The sequence below is a fragment of the Alligator mississippiensis genome, chromosome 3, assembly GCF_030867095.1.
Source record: "Alligator mississippiensis isolate rAllMis1 chromosome 3, rAllMis1, whole genome shotgun sequence".
In the NCBI taxonomy this organism is placed as follows: domain Eukaryota; kingdom Metazoa; phylum Chordata; order Crocodylia; family Alligatoridae; genus Alligator; species Alligator mississippiensis.
Genome location: NC_081826.1, coordinates 181,564,371 through 181,579,368, shown reverse-complemented (window position 1 = coordinate 181,579,368; position 14,998 = coordinate 181,564,371). Strand labels below are relative to the sequence as shown.

Below are 14,998 nucleotides of genomic sequence, written 5' to 3'. Positions count from 1 at the left end.
AGATGACCTCCTGAGGTCCCTTCCAACCTTTATTTTCTATGATTCTGAGTGAGAGTACCTCTGCTTGCTGAGATGTTTTGCATCCTCCCAGTAGCTTAGATCTCGTGACTTGTTTCTTAACTGATCTAGAATTCTGGGGAATTCACCAAAGCAGATCTTGGCTGGGTAGTTGTAGTGATACCATGAACTGCTTTTCTCATGTAAATTTAAAAGAAAACCCATTGTCTTTCAAAAAGTTTGTTAGGGGCCCTGTGGCGCACACTGCTGTGGTATTTGCCTTGCAGGGTGTAGTAAATGAGTAGGTGGTTCTTTGTCCCAGGAAGAAAGATCTGTGAGGTTTTGTTTTGCTTTTTCAAAATCTTGTCACCTCTATTGTATGTCCTCCCTTTGAAGACTGGGTCAGAGGAAATGCTTTTGGCACTTAGATGGGAAGGTGGTGAGTTTCTTGGTATGATATTTTTTTACACCCCTCAGGAATTTTTTGGAGCATTCAAGCAGTGATCTGCCTAATACAAACAGGTCTTAGCTTAGATTATAGTTTAGGTATTAGGTAAATGCCAGTCATGGACAGCAAGCCTGAAGAAAAGAGGCCCCAGTTGCCAATGGGGAATTGATTCAGTGTTCCAGCACAGCCACCCTTTTAAAGCTTTTCAGTTGTAGGAGTATAGGTATGGCTGGTATCTAGAAATTAAATCTAGAAGGCAAAAGGTACAGGTAGGGATGTATGTGGTACCCAAGAGGTCTGAGACAAAAAGAAGTGCAAAAATCTACCACTCTTAGTTCCAAAATGATACCTTTTATTAGACCGAGAAATTGTAAAAAAAATATCTTTTTCTGCAAGCTTTCAGGCTCACGTGCCCTTCATCAGGCTCATATGGTTCATCAAGGTATAAGTAGAACACTTTTTAAAAGTATTTGTGCCCTAGAGAACAGCAGGTAGATCTACAGCTCATGTACTCTATGAAAGCATTTCCAAAAATCCCCCTTAGAATGATTCTTACTGCAGTGCCAAATGTTTCCCTCATTATTTGTTAGAATACTCTTCGTTACCTTCCCCCAACCCCCTTTTACTTGGCTGCTTTCTCCTGACATACTGGCTTTACAGTCCTCTTCAGTATTGCAGCTGTGATCAAGACAGCTGGTATCACTTTTGAGCCTACTGCTTGGTTGTGTGATAGCTTATAATGCTGAATACTAAAAGGATAATCAGTATGGTTGTCTACTAGAAGGAACAGAAGAGCTCTGAAATGTGGAAAAAGACACCGTCAAACTTGTATAGCTTAAAACAGCCTTGTTAGGGCCATACTCACATGTATTTGATGATGCCAAAAGGTAAAACCTAGAACTCTTATGTGAGAGAATTGAATCTATCCATGCAAATTTCTGTTGGAGAGATGAAGAGTTGGTGTTCTCTGGCTCCATTGCATACCAAATAATGAGACTCAGATGCTACACATCACAAAAAAAAAGATGTAATAAAGGAGTTTTAAAAGCTACAGTTGAACTTTTTAAGTCCCAAGAGCTGTCACTGTGTGTCTGGGTCTAGTTTTGGTTTAGTGTTTTCTTTTGAATGAGTCCTTGGAGTCAAATCAGTATTAGATCCAGCTGTCCACTCATAATTAAGTGTCTATGACACCAGCTGTGTACTTGTGTTTTGGCTACTTGTTAAATGCTCTTGGCATTTAAATGATCACAGCTTCAGAGTCTTTTTAATGCCCCACAATGATCAATGAGCAAAGATCACCTTATACTCCCTGCCTGATTTTTCATTGAGAACAGCGGAGTAATGCTGGAATGAAATGAAGCTTACTTAGTGTTTGTAGCCAGTAACTATTTAATTAGGCATTTATAAGAAAAACTAGAATGAAAAATGCAAGTGTGGAGGTCTAGAAAAAATTGAATTTAAGGCACCTGCTTTTGGACGCACAGAAGCTTACCTTGTTTCAGCCCTTCAGTTCCTGCTAGGAAGTGTAGTTGGTATTTAAAATAGTAGGTGAGGGTAGCTATACTCATAGGGATCACTAGAAAGTATATAGAGTGAGCTTACCTTTCATCTATTACAACAATTTTCCTTTAAGGGAAAGCAGATTTGGTGCTTAACGTAACTCCTAACCTGAGACTTCGAAAGCGCTTCACTTCAAAGCATTTGATTAACTAAGTCTTCATCCCCATCATGCCGCATAAATGATACCACTTGGAGAAGTGCAGAATAGGAATCCAAGACAGTGAAGCAAAATCCAGCAGCATTACAGTAGGCTTAGCATCCCCTCATTAATAATTGTTTGCCTTTGGTTAGTGCTATGGTGAAACAGAATGTTATTTCATGCTCTAAGGAAACCTAACTAATTTCCAAGTTTCTCCTTTATTTTAGTGCCATGTACACAGCCAAAGTAACAAGTAACATGAGCAGGAAACGTTGCTTTCTCACACTGCCTGGGCATGCCTGAGATCACACCACAGGAGCATTCCTTGCATTGCAAAATACCTTTTGGTATTGTTCAGCTGCTTGAATTCTAGTAAACTTGATTTTGAAAGTAAGGTGTAGCCTGTAATGAAGCTAATCTTGGATTCAATTGCAGTGGGAATCTCTTGCATTAACCATGCTTTGATTCCTGCCTTCCATTTTGTACTAAGGATTTAGGAATTGATGCCATTTGTTGGAGGACAGATAGAAGGTTGAACGTTTTGCTCCACAATTTTCCTGGACTCTGCTGAAAGGAGTTTGCACTTAAAACCATAGGATCAGTACCCAGGGGGTACATCCATATCCGAAGTATATGGATATATAGCAGATATACATATGTAGTGTTTCTACAGTGCATTGCTCAGCTTTTACTGGTTCTTGTCCATTTGAATGAAGATTTAGTTTGCTAGTGTAAATGGCAGCCAGAGATTCAAGGGAAAGGACATATATGCATGTAATGTATGGTATAAAAACTTGGGATATGAGGGGGGGAAAAAAGAGTCATGCATGCTGCACTGCATGATTAATTAATTATCAAGGAGTATTAATTTATCATTATTATCAAGAAGTATTAATTTTCAAGGTTGTCTTGGTCCCTTTATGGCTACTGAGCCACCCTGGTTTTAAAAAGGTCCAGGAATGGTTAACTGGTGGAGTGGAATAGAATCTCTCCATATTTGTAAAGCTAACAGTACATCGGGATAGAAGTGTTCAAACAGTTAAGTAGAAATAGATTGTATACTGTGTGGCAGCAAGTTGAACTGGAGAGCAGATAATGGATATGGAGTTAGTTTAAGTTTTCCTAAAACCTTGGAATGACCTGGTGGCTGGTGGACAGTGACATGAACATAAGTTACCTGGGTGGTGGTTTTTCTTACCAAGACTGAAAACGAGCCCCATCTTGGGTACTTGAAGAATATAATGCATCTCTTATTGGTCAAAAAGGTATTTGCAGAAACAATTCAGACAAAAATAAGTTTATTATAAAAATTTCTATTTATTCAAAAATCCCCAAACAGCCAAATAGAAAACCCCACTGCTGTCCTAGGCAATGAAACATTGTGGGTATTATGCAAATCCTTGGTCAGGGCTACTTTTTGTGGTTGCTAAGGTGAATGTGAACATTTTCTTTGTTGCAGAAATAGCACCACAACCTTTTTTATGTCCCCTTTATATTTAACTGTTGTAATACTTTCGCACAAGGCTACCTCTGGAGATAACCGGAATGCTGAATGTACTGAATTTGAATTCTACCAGCACTCAGCATTAAATCTACTTGGCAGAGTGGTGGTTTTAATAGTTGTGAATAAGATTCACTTAATTTAATTTTATTTTCATATGCAACTACACTTTTTTTTTTTAAATGAAGTATGCAAAGGTAAGTGTCTATCTTTGCATTTGTTCTACCATTAAGTTTTTTAATTGCTTGTATCAACACCATGAATGCAAATGGTTTGTGTATATTTTACTGTTTGTCTAAAGGAAAGAATTCCCTTTGTGGATATTTTGATGTGTACTAGAACTTCTTCCTATAATGGTTTTATCTTTTAAGTGGTTACTTTAAATGGATTTTAGTATATAGCTATATGATAGTGAGTGGGTGTTGACACTATTCCTAAATTCTGTGCTTGGGTTCTGGGCTGCCTTTCAGGAAACTTTCTCCATCTGACATGATACTGCAATGCAGTGAATGGTTTAGCATTATCGTTGCTTGGCCAGTTATACTTGGCTTACATATGGTTACAATTGTGTGGAATAGTTTGTGGGATGGAGGCCAGCAATTGATTGTAGTTTCCTTCAGGTAAAGAACACTTTCCAGTTAGTGTCTTTGGATTTGTCTTCTAGATCTTGAGTTAAACTAGAAAGATCTGCTGAATGAGTTAAGTCCAAGCTTCTGATTAGTGAAAAATAGAGGCTTCCCCTGGATACTATGTTCAAGATGTTTTCTATTAAAGTGGGGAAGAAAAGGGCTTCAGAGAGAAAGCACACTACATGTTTTCCAGCATTCAGATAACATTGAGACTAGGTAAGAAAGTTAAGGCATAAAGAAAAAAAAAAGTAAACGCTACTAACAAAACTAAAATTCTGAGCAAAATAGCTATGTAAGAGTACAAGCAGAGATATCTGTATCGTTTACTGGTATCTGAAAGAATCAGTAAGCTCTCATGGGACTAATCTTGGGTGTGAATTGGAACCTAATTTTCAGGCCTTTGATTTGCAGGACAATCAAATAATGTAGAAACTTAATGTTTAGATGTAAGCAAAGTAAGAAGTGTAAGTGCAGTCAGCAAACATTAAGAGTTAAAATTTAATCAGTACTTCAGTGTAAAGAAGTGCCTTCTTTACAAAATGCACTAGAATTGCAGTAATGATTTTGAAACTTTCTGCCTATACCCCAGGAAAAGCTACAACACCACACAGTCTTGTGATTAAGGCATTTAAAATGTTAAAAGTGACACAAAGTTTGTAAAAAGCTAATTTAATATTTCATGTATATCAGTGGTTTGGATCGTGCTACATCTGGTTGAAATATTGAAAATTGTTTTTTCACTGGATTTTCCATGCTCCACCACCTATCCTGTTGGTTAAACCAGTGGGAGCTTTTTGGCAGACGTGGCACAAGTTTAAACCCTGCCCCCTCTGCAAATACTGCTCCAGTTCCATCCCTTACCTGATGCAGCACTTGGCTTTCTGCTCCCTGCCTGATCTGCTGCTGCCAGCCTCCTCTCCAGTCTGTCACATGCTGTACATAGAGGCTGCTTGTGCCACAGGTTGGCCACCCTTGTGTTAAGCCGTTCTCAGAGCAGAGGCAGTTCAGTGTTGGGTAACAAATGACCAGATTCAATTAGATGTATTGTTGAGAACCGTGTCTAGTTCTTGGCAGAACACCATGTGAGTTCATGGCTACCGTGTTGCCCAAAGCATAGCACTCTGCTCCACAAATGCCAAATTAAAATAAGTGACAGAAGGTTTAAGAATATTTATGTAACATGAGTGTATCTCAAGGGTGGCTAACCAGTGGCACGTGCCACAAAGTGGTGTGTGCAGCTGCTGTGTGTGGAGACCTAGCAGGGAGCAGAGAGAGCTCTGGCACACCAGGCAGGGGAAAGGAACTGAGGAAGAGGCAGGTCTTAAGTTGTGGTGCGCCTGCCAAAAAGGATTGGCCTCCACTGGTATGTCTGCATCATCAGCATCCTAGTGCTGAACAAAGTCTTGGCTGAGGATATGGATGCAGCTGGATACGGATGAAAAATGTACGTAACAGGAAAAATAAACCTTGTAGTTAGGTAAACTAATAGCCAGAGTAAGCTAGTGGAATGGCACAGACCATTTCAGTCAGCAACACTGACTTTCACTCAGAGGACACTTTTTCTGTTCAGACCATAATGGTAATGAGAGTGCAATCAGTGAAGTCCTGATTTACCCAAAGGCCTCTTTCATTTCCTCTGCTTGCACCTCTTCCAGTTGGATTTATCACTTCTCCTATGCAAGACATTATAGCCTTAATAAGGTGGGCAAAAACAGCATTCTAATTTCAGAAACCATAACAAATTGCAGAGATCAATGGTGTGGATACTGAAGTGATCACCACTTTTGTGAGAACCCTTTTCACCACAACCTGCTGAGTCAGGAAAAAAAATCCTTATTTACTTTCTTCACCATTTAGTATTTTGTAAACCCTTATGTCCCTCCTCAGGCTCCTCTTCTGCAAGCTGAATAGGCCTAGCCTCTTTAGTCTCTCCTCATATGGAAGCCTCTCCATACTGCTAATAATTCTTGTTGCCCTTCTCTGTACCTTCTCCATTCCTCTATGTCCTTTTTAAGATGTGGGGACCAAAACTGGGGCAATTTTCAGGGTATGAACACATCATGGATTTATAAAGGGGCACAATGAATGAAACTTCCTGTTTTGTTCACAATTCCCTTAATAATTCCTAACATTGTTTGCCTTTTTGATGGCTGCTGAACATTGAGCTGATATTTTTAGCGAACTGTCCACAATGACTCCCAGCTCTCTCTCTTTTCTGTGTGGTAACAGTCAAAGTAGAGCCCACCATAATGTACGTATAGTTTGAGTAATTTTTGCCCATGTGCATCACTTCTTACACTTACCTACATTATATTTCATCTGCCAATTAGTTGCCCATTAACTCAGTAGTTTAAGATCCTTCTGTAGTTCCTCAGTCTGCCTTGGTCTTTACCACTGACTCAGTTTTCTATCATTAAATCAATTTCTAATCCAGAAGTAGATCTTCCCTGTAATCCAGGAGTGGTCAACCTCCTGGCCTGTGGGCCTCTACAGGCTGGGAAACCTGGTGGCGAAAAACAGTAGCAGTTAATACTGCCACCCCTCACCCACTGCCAAATTCCCGAGTCCTATGTGGATTGGGCCCCTACTATGCCGGCCCTATGCGCCAGATCTGACTAGGTACTTGCCTATGGGGCAACATGGTTGGGCATCATTGCTGTAATACCATGACTTCCCAACTTCATTAAGGGCCTTTATGGGGGATGTTGTTAAAAGCTTTTTAGAAGCTCAGATATACTGTCAACTGCATCACCCTGATCCACCTGCTTAATAGGTTGGTGAAGCATGATTTCCCTTGGACAGAACCATGCTGATTCCTCCTCAGGAAGTCATGTTCATTCATGTGCTCAACAATTCTTTTATTGTTTCTACCAGGAACAGAAGTTAGACTTACCAGCATATTAGTTTGTTGGGTCTCCTTTAGAGCCTTTTAAAAATAGTTGAGCCACCTTGGCAACCCTCCAGTCCTCTGGTACTGAGGCTCTTTATAGCGATAGGTTACATACTACAGTTAGGGAGTTTGGCAGTTTCCAATCTAAGCTCTTTCAGGACTCTAGGGTGAATGCCATTAGACCCTGGTGATTTGCTACTTGGTCCATCAGTTTCCTCTACACACTCATCTACTGAAACATCAATTTGGGTTAGCTCCACAGCCTTGTCCCTAGGGAGGACTGGATCCGATGAAGGAATCCACACTGCAAAACCCTGAAGCTTGTATTAAGCTACAGGGAATGATTGGTTTAGCAATTCAGGAGTTACAGCTACAGCTCAAACTAGATACATCTGCCCACTACTTTTCTAGCTTGTGTTGGCAACAACTGAGCACCCACCTGCCCCCCACCCATGAGCAGTCTCCCTCCTTGCCCCTCCAGTGTTGTGTGAATGGGAGTTGGATAATAGCCAACACAAGTTTATCTCAAGGCAATACACTTCAGTGGATCAGTGCTGAAAGACAGGATCACCCAATGCCTAGACCATTCCTAATTATGGTCTTGTGTGTTCTTAAAAACTTTCAGTGATGGAGATAGCAAACATCCTACTGTCTGACCTCAATCTCTTGATTGTAAATTTTAAGTCTATTGCCGTGTTAAGACAAAAAAGGCATGCAATAATGTACGAATCCTATCACAGACTAGTCTGAGGACACAGCAAGAGATTCAGGGTTAGTACAAAAAACCCCCCATGGGGTTGCCTCATCTGTCACTGACAAAGACCAATACTAAAGAATACAGTTATTCCATATTCCTGATGTATCCATAGTATTGGTACCTATCAACGTAAGTAATGCCGCTAGTTAGAGCATTGTTTGTTTTGGCAACTAATTATGTTTATACCAGATATACATTCATATTAAGTTAGCAAATGTGAAGTTAGAAGTTAGCATCAATAATGCAACTTCCATGCTACCAAAAATATAAAGAGAACATGACATTGCACAATAAATAGCCTTCTCAAAACTCTATTTGCCTAAGACCACGTGTTTGCAGTGAAGTTTCATAGTTGGTAGGGTTGGAAGGGACTGGAGCAGATCATCAAGTCCGACCCCCTGCCATGGCAGGAAAGAGTACTGGGGCCAAACGACCCCAGCAAAGTGTTCATCTAACCTCCTCTTAAAGACCCCCAGGGTAGGAGGCAGCACCACTTCTCTTGGAAGTTGCTTCTAGATCCTAGCTGCACTGACTGTGAAGTAGCGCCTCCTGGTGTCTACTCTGAATCTACCCTCTGCCAGCTTGTGACCGTTATTTCTAGTCACTCCTGGTAGTGTTCAGGGGAACAGGGACTCCCCCAGTGCCTGCTGGTCCCCCCTGACTAGTTTGTAACAGGCCACTAGATCCCCCCTCAGCCTTCTCTTGTGGAGGCTGAACAGGTTCAGGTCCCTTAGCCTCTCCTCGTAGGGCCTGCCCTGCTGACCCCTGATCATGCGGGTGGCCTCCTCTGGCCCCTCTCCATGCTGTCCACATCCCTCCTGACGTGCAGCGCCCAGAACTGGACGCAGTACTCCAACTGCGGCCTGACCAGTGCCACACAGAGGGGGAGGATCACCTCCTTGGACCTGCTCGAGGTACATCTGTGGATGCATGACAAGGTGTGGTTGGCCTTCCTAACCGCGTCCCCACCCTGTTGGCCCATGTTCATGTTGGCATCAATAATGACTCCAAGATCCTTTTCTGCCTCTGCACTGACAAGAAGGGAGTTCCCCAGCCTGTAGGCATGCTGCTGGTTCTTCCTCCCCAAGTGCAGCACCTTGCACTTGTCAGTGCTGAAACCCATCCTGTTCTCATCCACCCACCCCTGTAACCTGTTTAGGTCCAATTGCAGCCTATTCCTCCCTTCTAGCGTGCCCACATCCCCCCACATCTTAAGTGTCATCAGCAAATCTGAACAGGGTGTTTTTTACCCCCCTCATCACTGAAGATGAACAGCGCGGGTCCAAGGACCGAGCCCTGGGGGACCCTACTGCCCACATCCCTCCAGGTTGAAAACAACCCATCCACCACCACTCTCTGGGTGCAGCCCTCCAGCCAGTTAGTGACCCATTTGACTGTGTAGGTGTCGACATCAGTCCCCTAATTTTTTAATGAGAATGGGGTGAGAGACAGTGTTGAAGGCCTTCCTAAAGTCCAGAAAGACTATGTCCACTGCTACCCCTGCATCTAAGGATTTTGTGACCTGGTCATAGAAGGCCACCAGGTTGGTCTGACAGGACCTCCCTCTAATAGGTGTGTTGATTGCCCCTAAGCATAACCTCCCCTGCTGGCCCCCTGTGGACATGCGCCAGGATAATTCTTTCAAAAAGCTTACCCAGGATCCAGGTAAGACTGACTGGCCTATGGTTTCCTGGGTCCTCCTTCCTTTTTTGATAATGGGGACCACACTGGCCCTTTTCCAGTCCTCCGGCACCACACCAGAGCACCACGAGTGCTCGTAAAGCTGTGCCAGGGGTCGCGCAATGACCTCTGCCAATTCCCTCAGCACTCTGGGGTGGAGATAATCACGACCAGCTGATTTAAATATGTCCAGTCCCTCCAGAAGTTCCCTGACTAGATCCTCACTGACCCTAGGCCTGGGTATGCCTTCCCTGGGGCCTGAGGAGGTCCTGGGGGGGGGGGGGGGGCAGGGCAGGGGGCGCGCTGGTCTGATCCCTGCTCAGGAAAATGGAGGCAAAGTTGTTAAATAGGTTAGCCTTGTCATCTTGTGTGACAACCAGATTTCCTAGCATGTCTTGCAGAGGCCCCATGTTACCCGGTACCCTCTTTTTGCCCCGTATGTATTTAAAAAAGGACTTCTTGTTGTCCTTGATCCAGGTAGCTAGTCCCAGTTCCATCTCTGCCTTGGCCTTCCTGACTGCCCCGAGCAACTGAGGTACAGTCCTCCCTGGTGATGGCCCCTCCCTTCCATTGGGTGTATGGCTCCCTTTTAGCTAGGAGACATTCCCGTATGCTTTTGGTGAGCCATGGGGGCTTTTGCGCCCTCTTGCCCCCTTTGATCCGTGTTGGGATTACCTCCCTTTGGGCTTGGAGGATAGTTTCCTTAAGGAACGACCATTCCTCTTGGACACCCACCTCCCCTCCCCTCCGGGACCTCAGTACCTCCCCAACTATTCTCCTTACTTCATTGAAGTCCGCTCTCCTGAAGTCCAGGGCTGCTGTCTTGCTGCAGGCTGTTGACACCCCGCACTGGATGGTGAATTCTAGCAGGCGATGATCGCTGTCACCCAGGTGGTTGAGCACCCGCAGCCCCCTCATGAGGTTGTCGCCTGTGGCCAACACCAGGTCCAACAAGGTGTCTCCCCTGGTGGGGCTATGTACCTCCTAGGTTAGATGGAGGTCCTGTATTTTGGCTAGGAACTTACGTGAGTGGGTCAGACCTGGCTGACTGCTCTTCCCAGCAGATATCTGGAAAGTTCAGGTCACCCATGTCCTAATTAGAACCCAAGTTCTAATTTATCTTTTTCTAAACAAGTAGTTTTCAATCTGTGGTGCGTGGACCCCTGTGGGTCTGCAGACTATGTCTAAGGGGTCCATGAAAGATGACCATGATCAATCAAAAGTATGTGCATATCCACATTTACAATTCAAAATGCACTTCCATTTGGAATTTCCAGAGGCCCACAATCCCATTTAACATTTTTTTGGGGGTCCACAAAATGAGTAGAGGTTGAAAACCACTGTTATAAACCATGGCTGTCTAACTGAAGGCCCCCAAGAAGTTAAAATTATGGCCCCCAGGCTCTCACCCCAGCCACTGTTCCACTCAGCCAGTCTCTCCAGCCTCTGTCTGCTACACCCTACCCTAGTTGGGGGTAGTGGGGGGAATGTAGTGTGGTATAGTCCAGGGAGCTGAGGGTAAGTGGGTCACATGTGGGGTTGGAGAGGGAAGAGGGGCTAACGCAGCAGGGGAGAGCATGTTCAGCGTAGTGGCCCTTGGCTCTTTTGGTGCTGCCCATGCTTTGTGTGGCCCATGGGAGCTTCGAAGCTGGGCAACCCTGTTCTAAACTCTAGAAGAGGGAGAGCAGATTGTCTTTGAAGTTTTCAGGGAAATCTTACAAGATGGTAAAACAATTAAATTTCCCAGTACTAGAAACCACTTTCTGTAAGATAGTGATGGAAAATCCAAACTTACTTCCTTTTAGCCTTCTTGGTGGAATGGCACCACCTGCTGCCTTCAAATTCTACATTTATTTCTGTATTAGCATTTAATGTAGAAAAAAAAACCAACACAATTGCACATGATGTAAAGCAATTCAAGTAACTGGACTTTGTAGACAGGAAGTCCCTGTACACCTGAGTTTTTGGCCAACTACAAATAACTATAAATCTGATGCAATGCTTAGCAACAATACTTAGGTATGAATCCATAGACAACCATAGATAACCTAAATCTAGCATCAGAATCAAAGAACATGTTTCACAAAATACACTGAAAAACCAAAACTATTCATATAATTAGTCCAAAAGAATGGGTGTCCATTTACACAACTCACAAAATATGCAGAACCATGTGTTTCTGTATCAGTTGAAATTCTTTAATTTTTAGAAATGTTCAAGACAGTGTTTTCTGATCAGTGTGCATCAATAGGTTCTGTGGAAACACTGGTTCAGTTTTTTTTCCCCTAGTATAACATCTATCATACCAAAAGCATATTATGGAAAGTCACATAGCATAAATTGGCACAATGAGTTTGCAAGAACAAAACTAAACCTCTGTATTAAAAAATGAGTGATTAAGTATACTCAGACATTAACATTTCAACTGCTATAAAAGTGTTGCTTTCAATTCTACAAAACACAGTGAAAAGACACCCTGACAAATATCCGTTTTGAAAACTATGCACAAATAGGTCAGTATTTTAGGAAGAGACTAAGTTTATACAAATAAAGCATTTGGGCAGTTTAAGAAGTGTCACTCTTTTCAACAAGACAAACATACAGTAGTCAGATAAAAATATACTACAGCTCTAACTCCTGTAACACAAGCATTCATTTCCTAAACGGATTTTTTCACACTTGAACTGTGTATTGCCTGTTAATACTGGACGAAACTATCAGCAAGGATGTTTAAATACTTTTAAAACCAAGATAAAAGGGGGCTTTATTCCACAAAATTTTTAACATTAAAATACTATGCTTATAAAATTATTTAAAACTTTCAGCAGTCTATAGATTTTAAATGCAAAACATAACAATCCTCTGTAATTTGTACTTTAAAAAAATTCCAGTAGCATCATTTATTTTCAGAGGCAGATTCTTTTGCTGTTTTCTCAGACTCTCTTTCTTCACCAGATGTTCTAGAAGAATAAAAGCAGTGAGGGTTAATGCTACTACCTACACAAAGAACACTTAAATTTCTCCCTGTAGAAATAAGTAAAGTATGTTAGATCCTATTTTTAAAACGGACAACTTCAGTAGGGAGCACATGCTTATTTAGTAAACAAGTTCTAATAGTTGTAACTTAATACTGCTCTACTGCCATTGAATTACTCATTGCACCCAGAACTTTTCCAAGATATACATGTTTGCAATCTAACTAAATAATCAACCAATTAAAGGATTCTTCATAATCTTTCCAAAGCATCCATGCATATAAAATTATACAAAACAACTGTCTTTTCTAAAGCTGTTAACACAGCACAGCTTCAAAGGGAATGAAAATAGATGCTACCACAATTTCCAGTCACCAAATAGGTTGATATGTCAGTGCTCCATTCTAAAGGAATTAACTGTTTAAACTGGTATCACTATCCATTATATTTCAATGTAAATTCAGAAAGAAAATTTATGCATTCTTATGCTCAGACAGACATGCCCCATTCCTTGAGCTGTTTACAAAAGAATGTTTAGGTAATAAACAAGGTGAAAAGAAATTAGTAGTTGATGAATGTCTTTTATTAGGTATTATGTATGTAATTATTTTCTTTGTTAATGTAAAAAATGCTGGCGATACATAGTCTGTTGGATGCAAAGATTTTATTGCTGCCAATTCAAGGCTGATTTTGGGGTATTAAATCTGGGGAGCAGTGTTTTTTTAAACAAGAAATTTGACTTAATTGTTTGAATAGGACTCAAATATGTAGTGTGAAAACAGGGGTTGTCAAACAGAGCAGCTCTGCAGGCTGTATTGGGCCCACTAGACAACCAGTATGGCTGGGGATAAACTGCCTGCTACAGAACTGGGGGCCCTTGGGCCTTCGTGGACTTGCCAACTGGCAGCAGGAGGGCAAATGAGGGCTGACAAAGCCTAATTGCTCTCCAGTTGCTTCTCTCATCTGCACTTTGTGGCCACATGTTGCCAGCCCTCACCCTCGTGCCTGAGCTGGAGCCACTGGCATGCCATGGAACATGCAACACTAGCAACAGCTCTAGAACAGTGCATGTGGTAAAGGCAATCACTGCCACGTGCTCTGCATCACAACCAGAGCAAGAACTGCTGCACCACCGCATGCTCCAGCTTGGGATTGGAGATGAAGCCATCGCTTCCTCATGCCCTGGGTTGAGATCTGGCCTGGAGTATATAGCAAGTTTGACACCTTGGTCAAAGGCCTTCTCCACAGGAGAGTTTCACCATTTTTAATAAAGACAGTAAAAACTTTAAATTGAAATTGGTTTAGCCTTCAATACTGGGGCTGCATAAACACTTATTTAGGTTTAACCAAACTAAATCAGGATTGATCAAATTGAGAAGAGATTTAAGCTAAATACAATAAAGCTCCCCTTAAGAGCCTATATTTGTTCAAATAAATCTGGTTTATTTAAATCTGGGTTATTAAACCACATTGTGTTAGTTCGCTGACACAGCAAACACTAGCATCTCCTAACCAGACTGTTTAAAGTTCAGGCCCATGCTGCTAGAATGACCAGTTTCATTCCTCTGTAGGCTGAAGGGAATCCCTCCACATATTCAGCTAGAGATTCATAAAGCAGGACTATACCAGGTGAGACAGATACCAAAAGCTAAGAATCTACAATAGAGAAAAATCTAGCAACAAAACTTGCTCATTTTCAGAAACATGCTGACCACACATGCTGGGGTTTTAAAAGGGCAATGAGACACAAGTAGGGAATGGGGGATGATGGGTCAAGCAGCAGAGGGTCAGACTACATCCTCCCTCCCTCCCCAGCCACCACTTTCCCTGCAGCAGTGGTGGGGAGAGGGCTGAATGATCTTCCAATAACTATACTCTAGACATTGAAAATTGTAAAATAGATTAAGAGGTTGGTGTTTTTTCACAATGACATAATGCAATGGGTGCAGGTGTGCCACAAACTAGCCCCACACCTTCCCCAAGTACCACTCCAAACCCCTTCCCTTGCCTGATCTGTTGCTGCTCTGCTTTCTGCCCTGTCTCTTGCTGCCTCGTTTCCTCCCAAGTCTGCTGTGTGCCACACAGTGGCTGCTTATGACAAAACAAGGAGCAACGATCTCAAGTTGCAGCAAGGGAGGTTTAGGTTAGACATTAGGAATAATATTCTCACTAGGAGGGTAGTAAAACACTGGGGACAGGTTACCCAGAGAGGTTGTGTAAGCTCTATCCTTGGAGGTTCTCTGGCCACAGAGCTTTGGCTGGGATGATCTAGCTGGGAATGGTTCTGCTTTGAGCAAGGGCTTGGACTAGATGACCTCCTGAGGTCCCTTCCAACCCTAACTTCCTATGATTCTATGATGTGTTACTTGCAGCACACATACTGCAGATTGCCCACTCTGACACAATAAAGCACCAATTAGCT

At 42.4% G+C, this 14,998-nt stretch overlaps 1 protein-coding gene across 3 annotated transcripts in view; it reads right to left on the bottom strand.

The window, feature by feature from the left end:
* Positions 1–11,777: 11,777 nt before the first annotated feature.
* Positions 11,778–14,998, bottom strand: part of PSIP1 (PC4 and SRSF1 interacting protein 1) — a 48,321-nt gene continuing 45,100 nt past the window's right edge. For all 3 annotated transcript variants that reach the window (XM_019483849.2, XM_014604844.3, XM_006270843.3), the window contains one exon: positions 11,778–12,561. In XM_019483849.2, the coding sequence (XP_019339394.1) occupies positions 12,498–12,561 (64 nt within the window). In that variant the 3' untranslated portion in view covers positions 11,778–12,497. The remainder of the gene's footprint in view (positions 12,562–14,998) is intronic.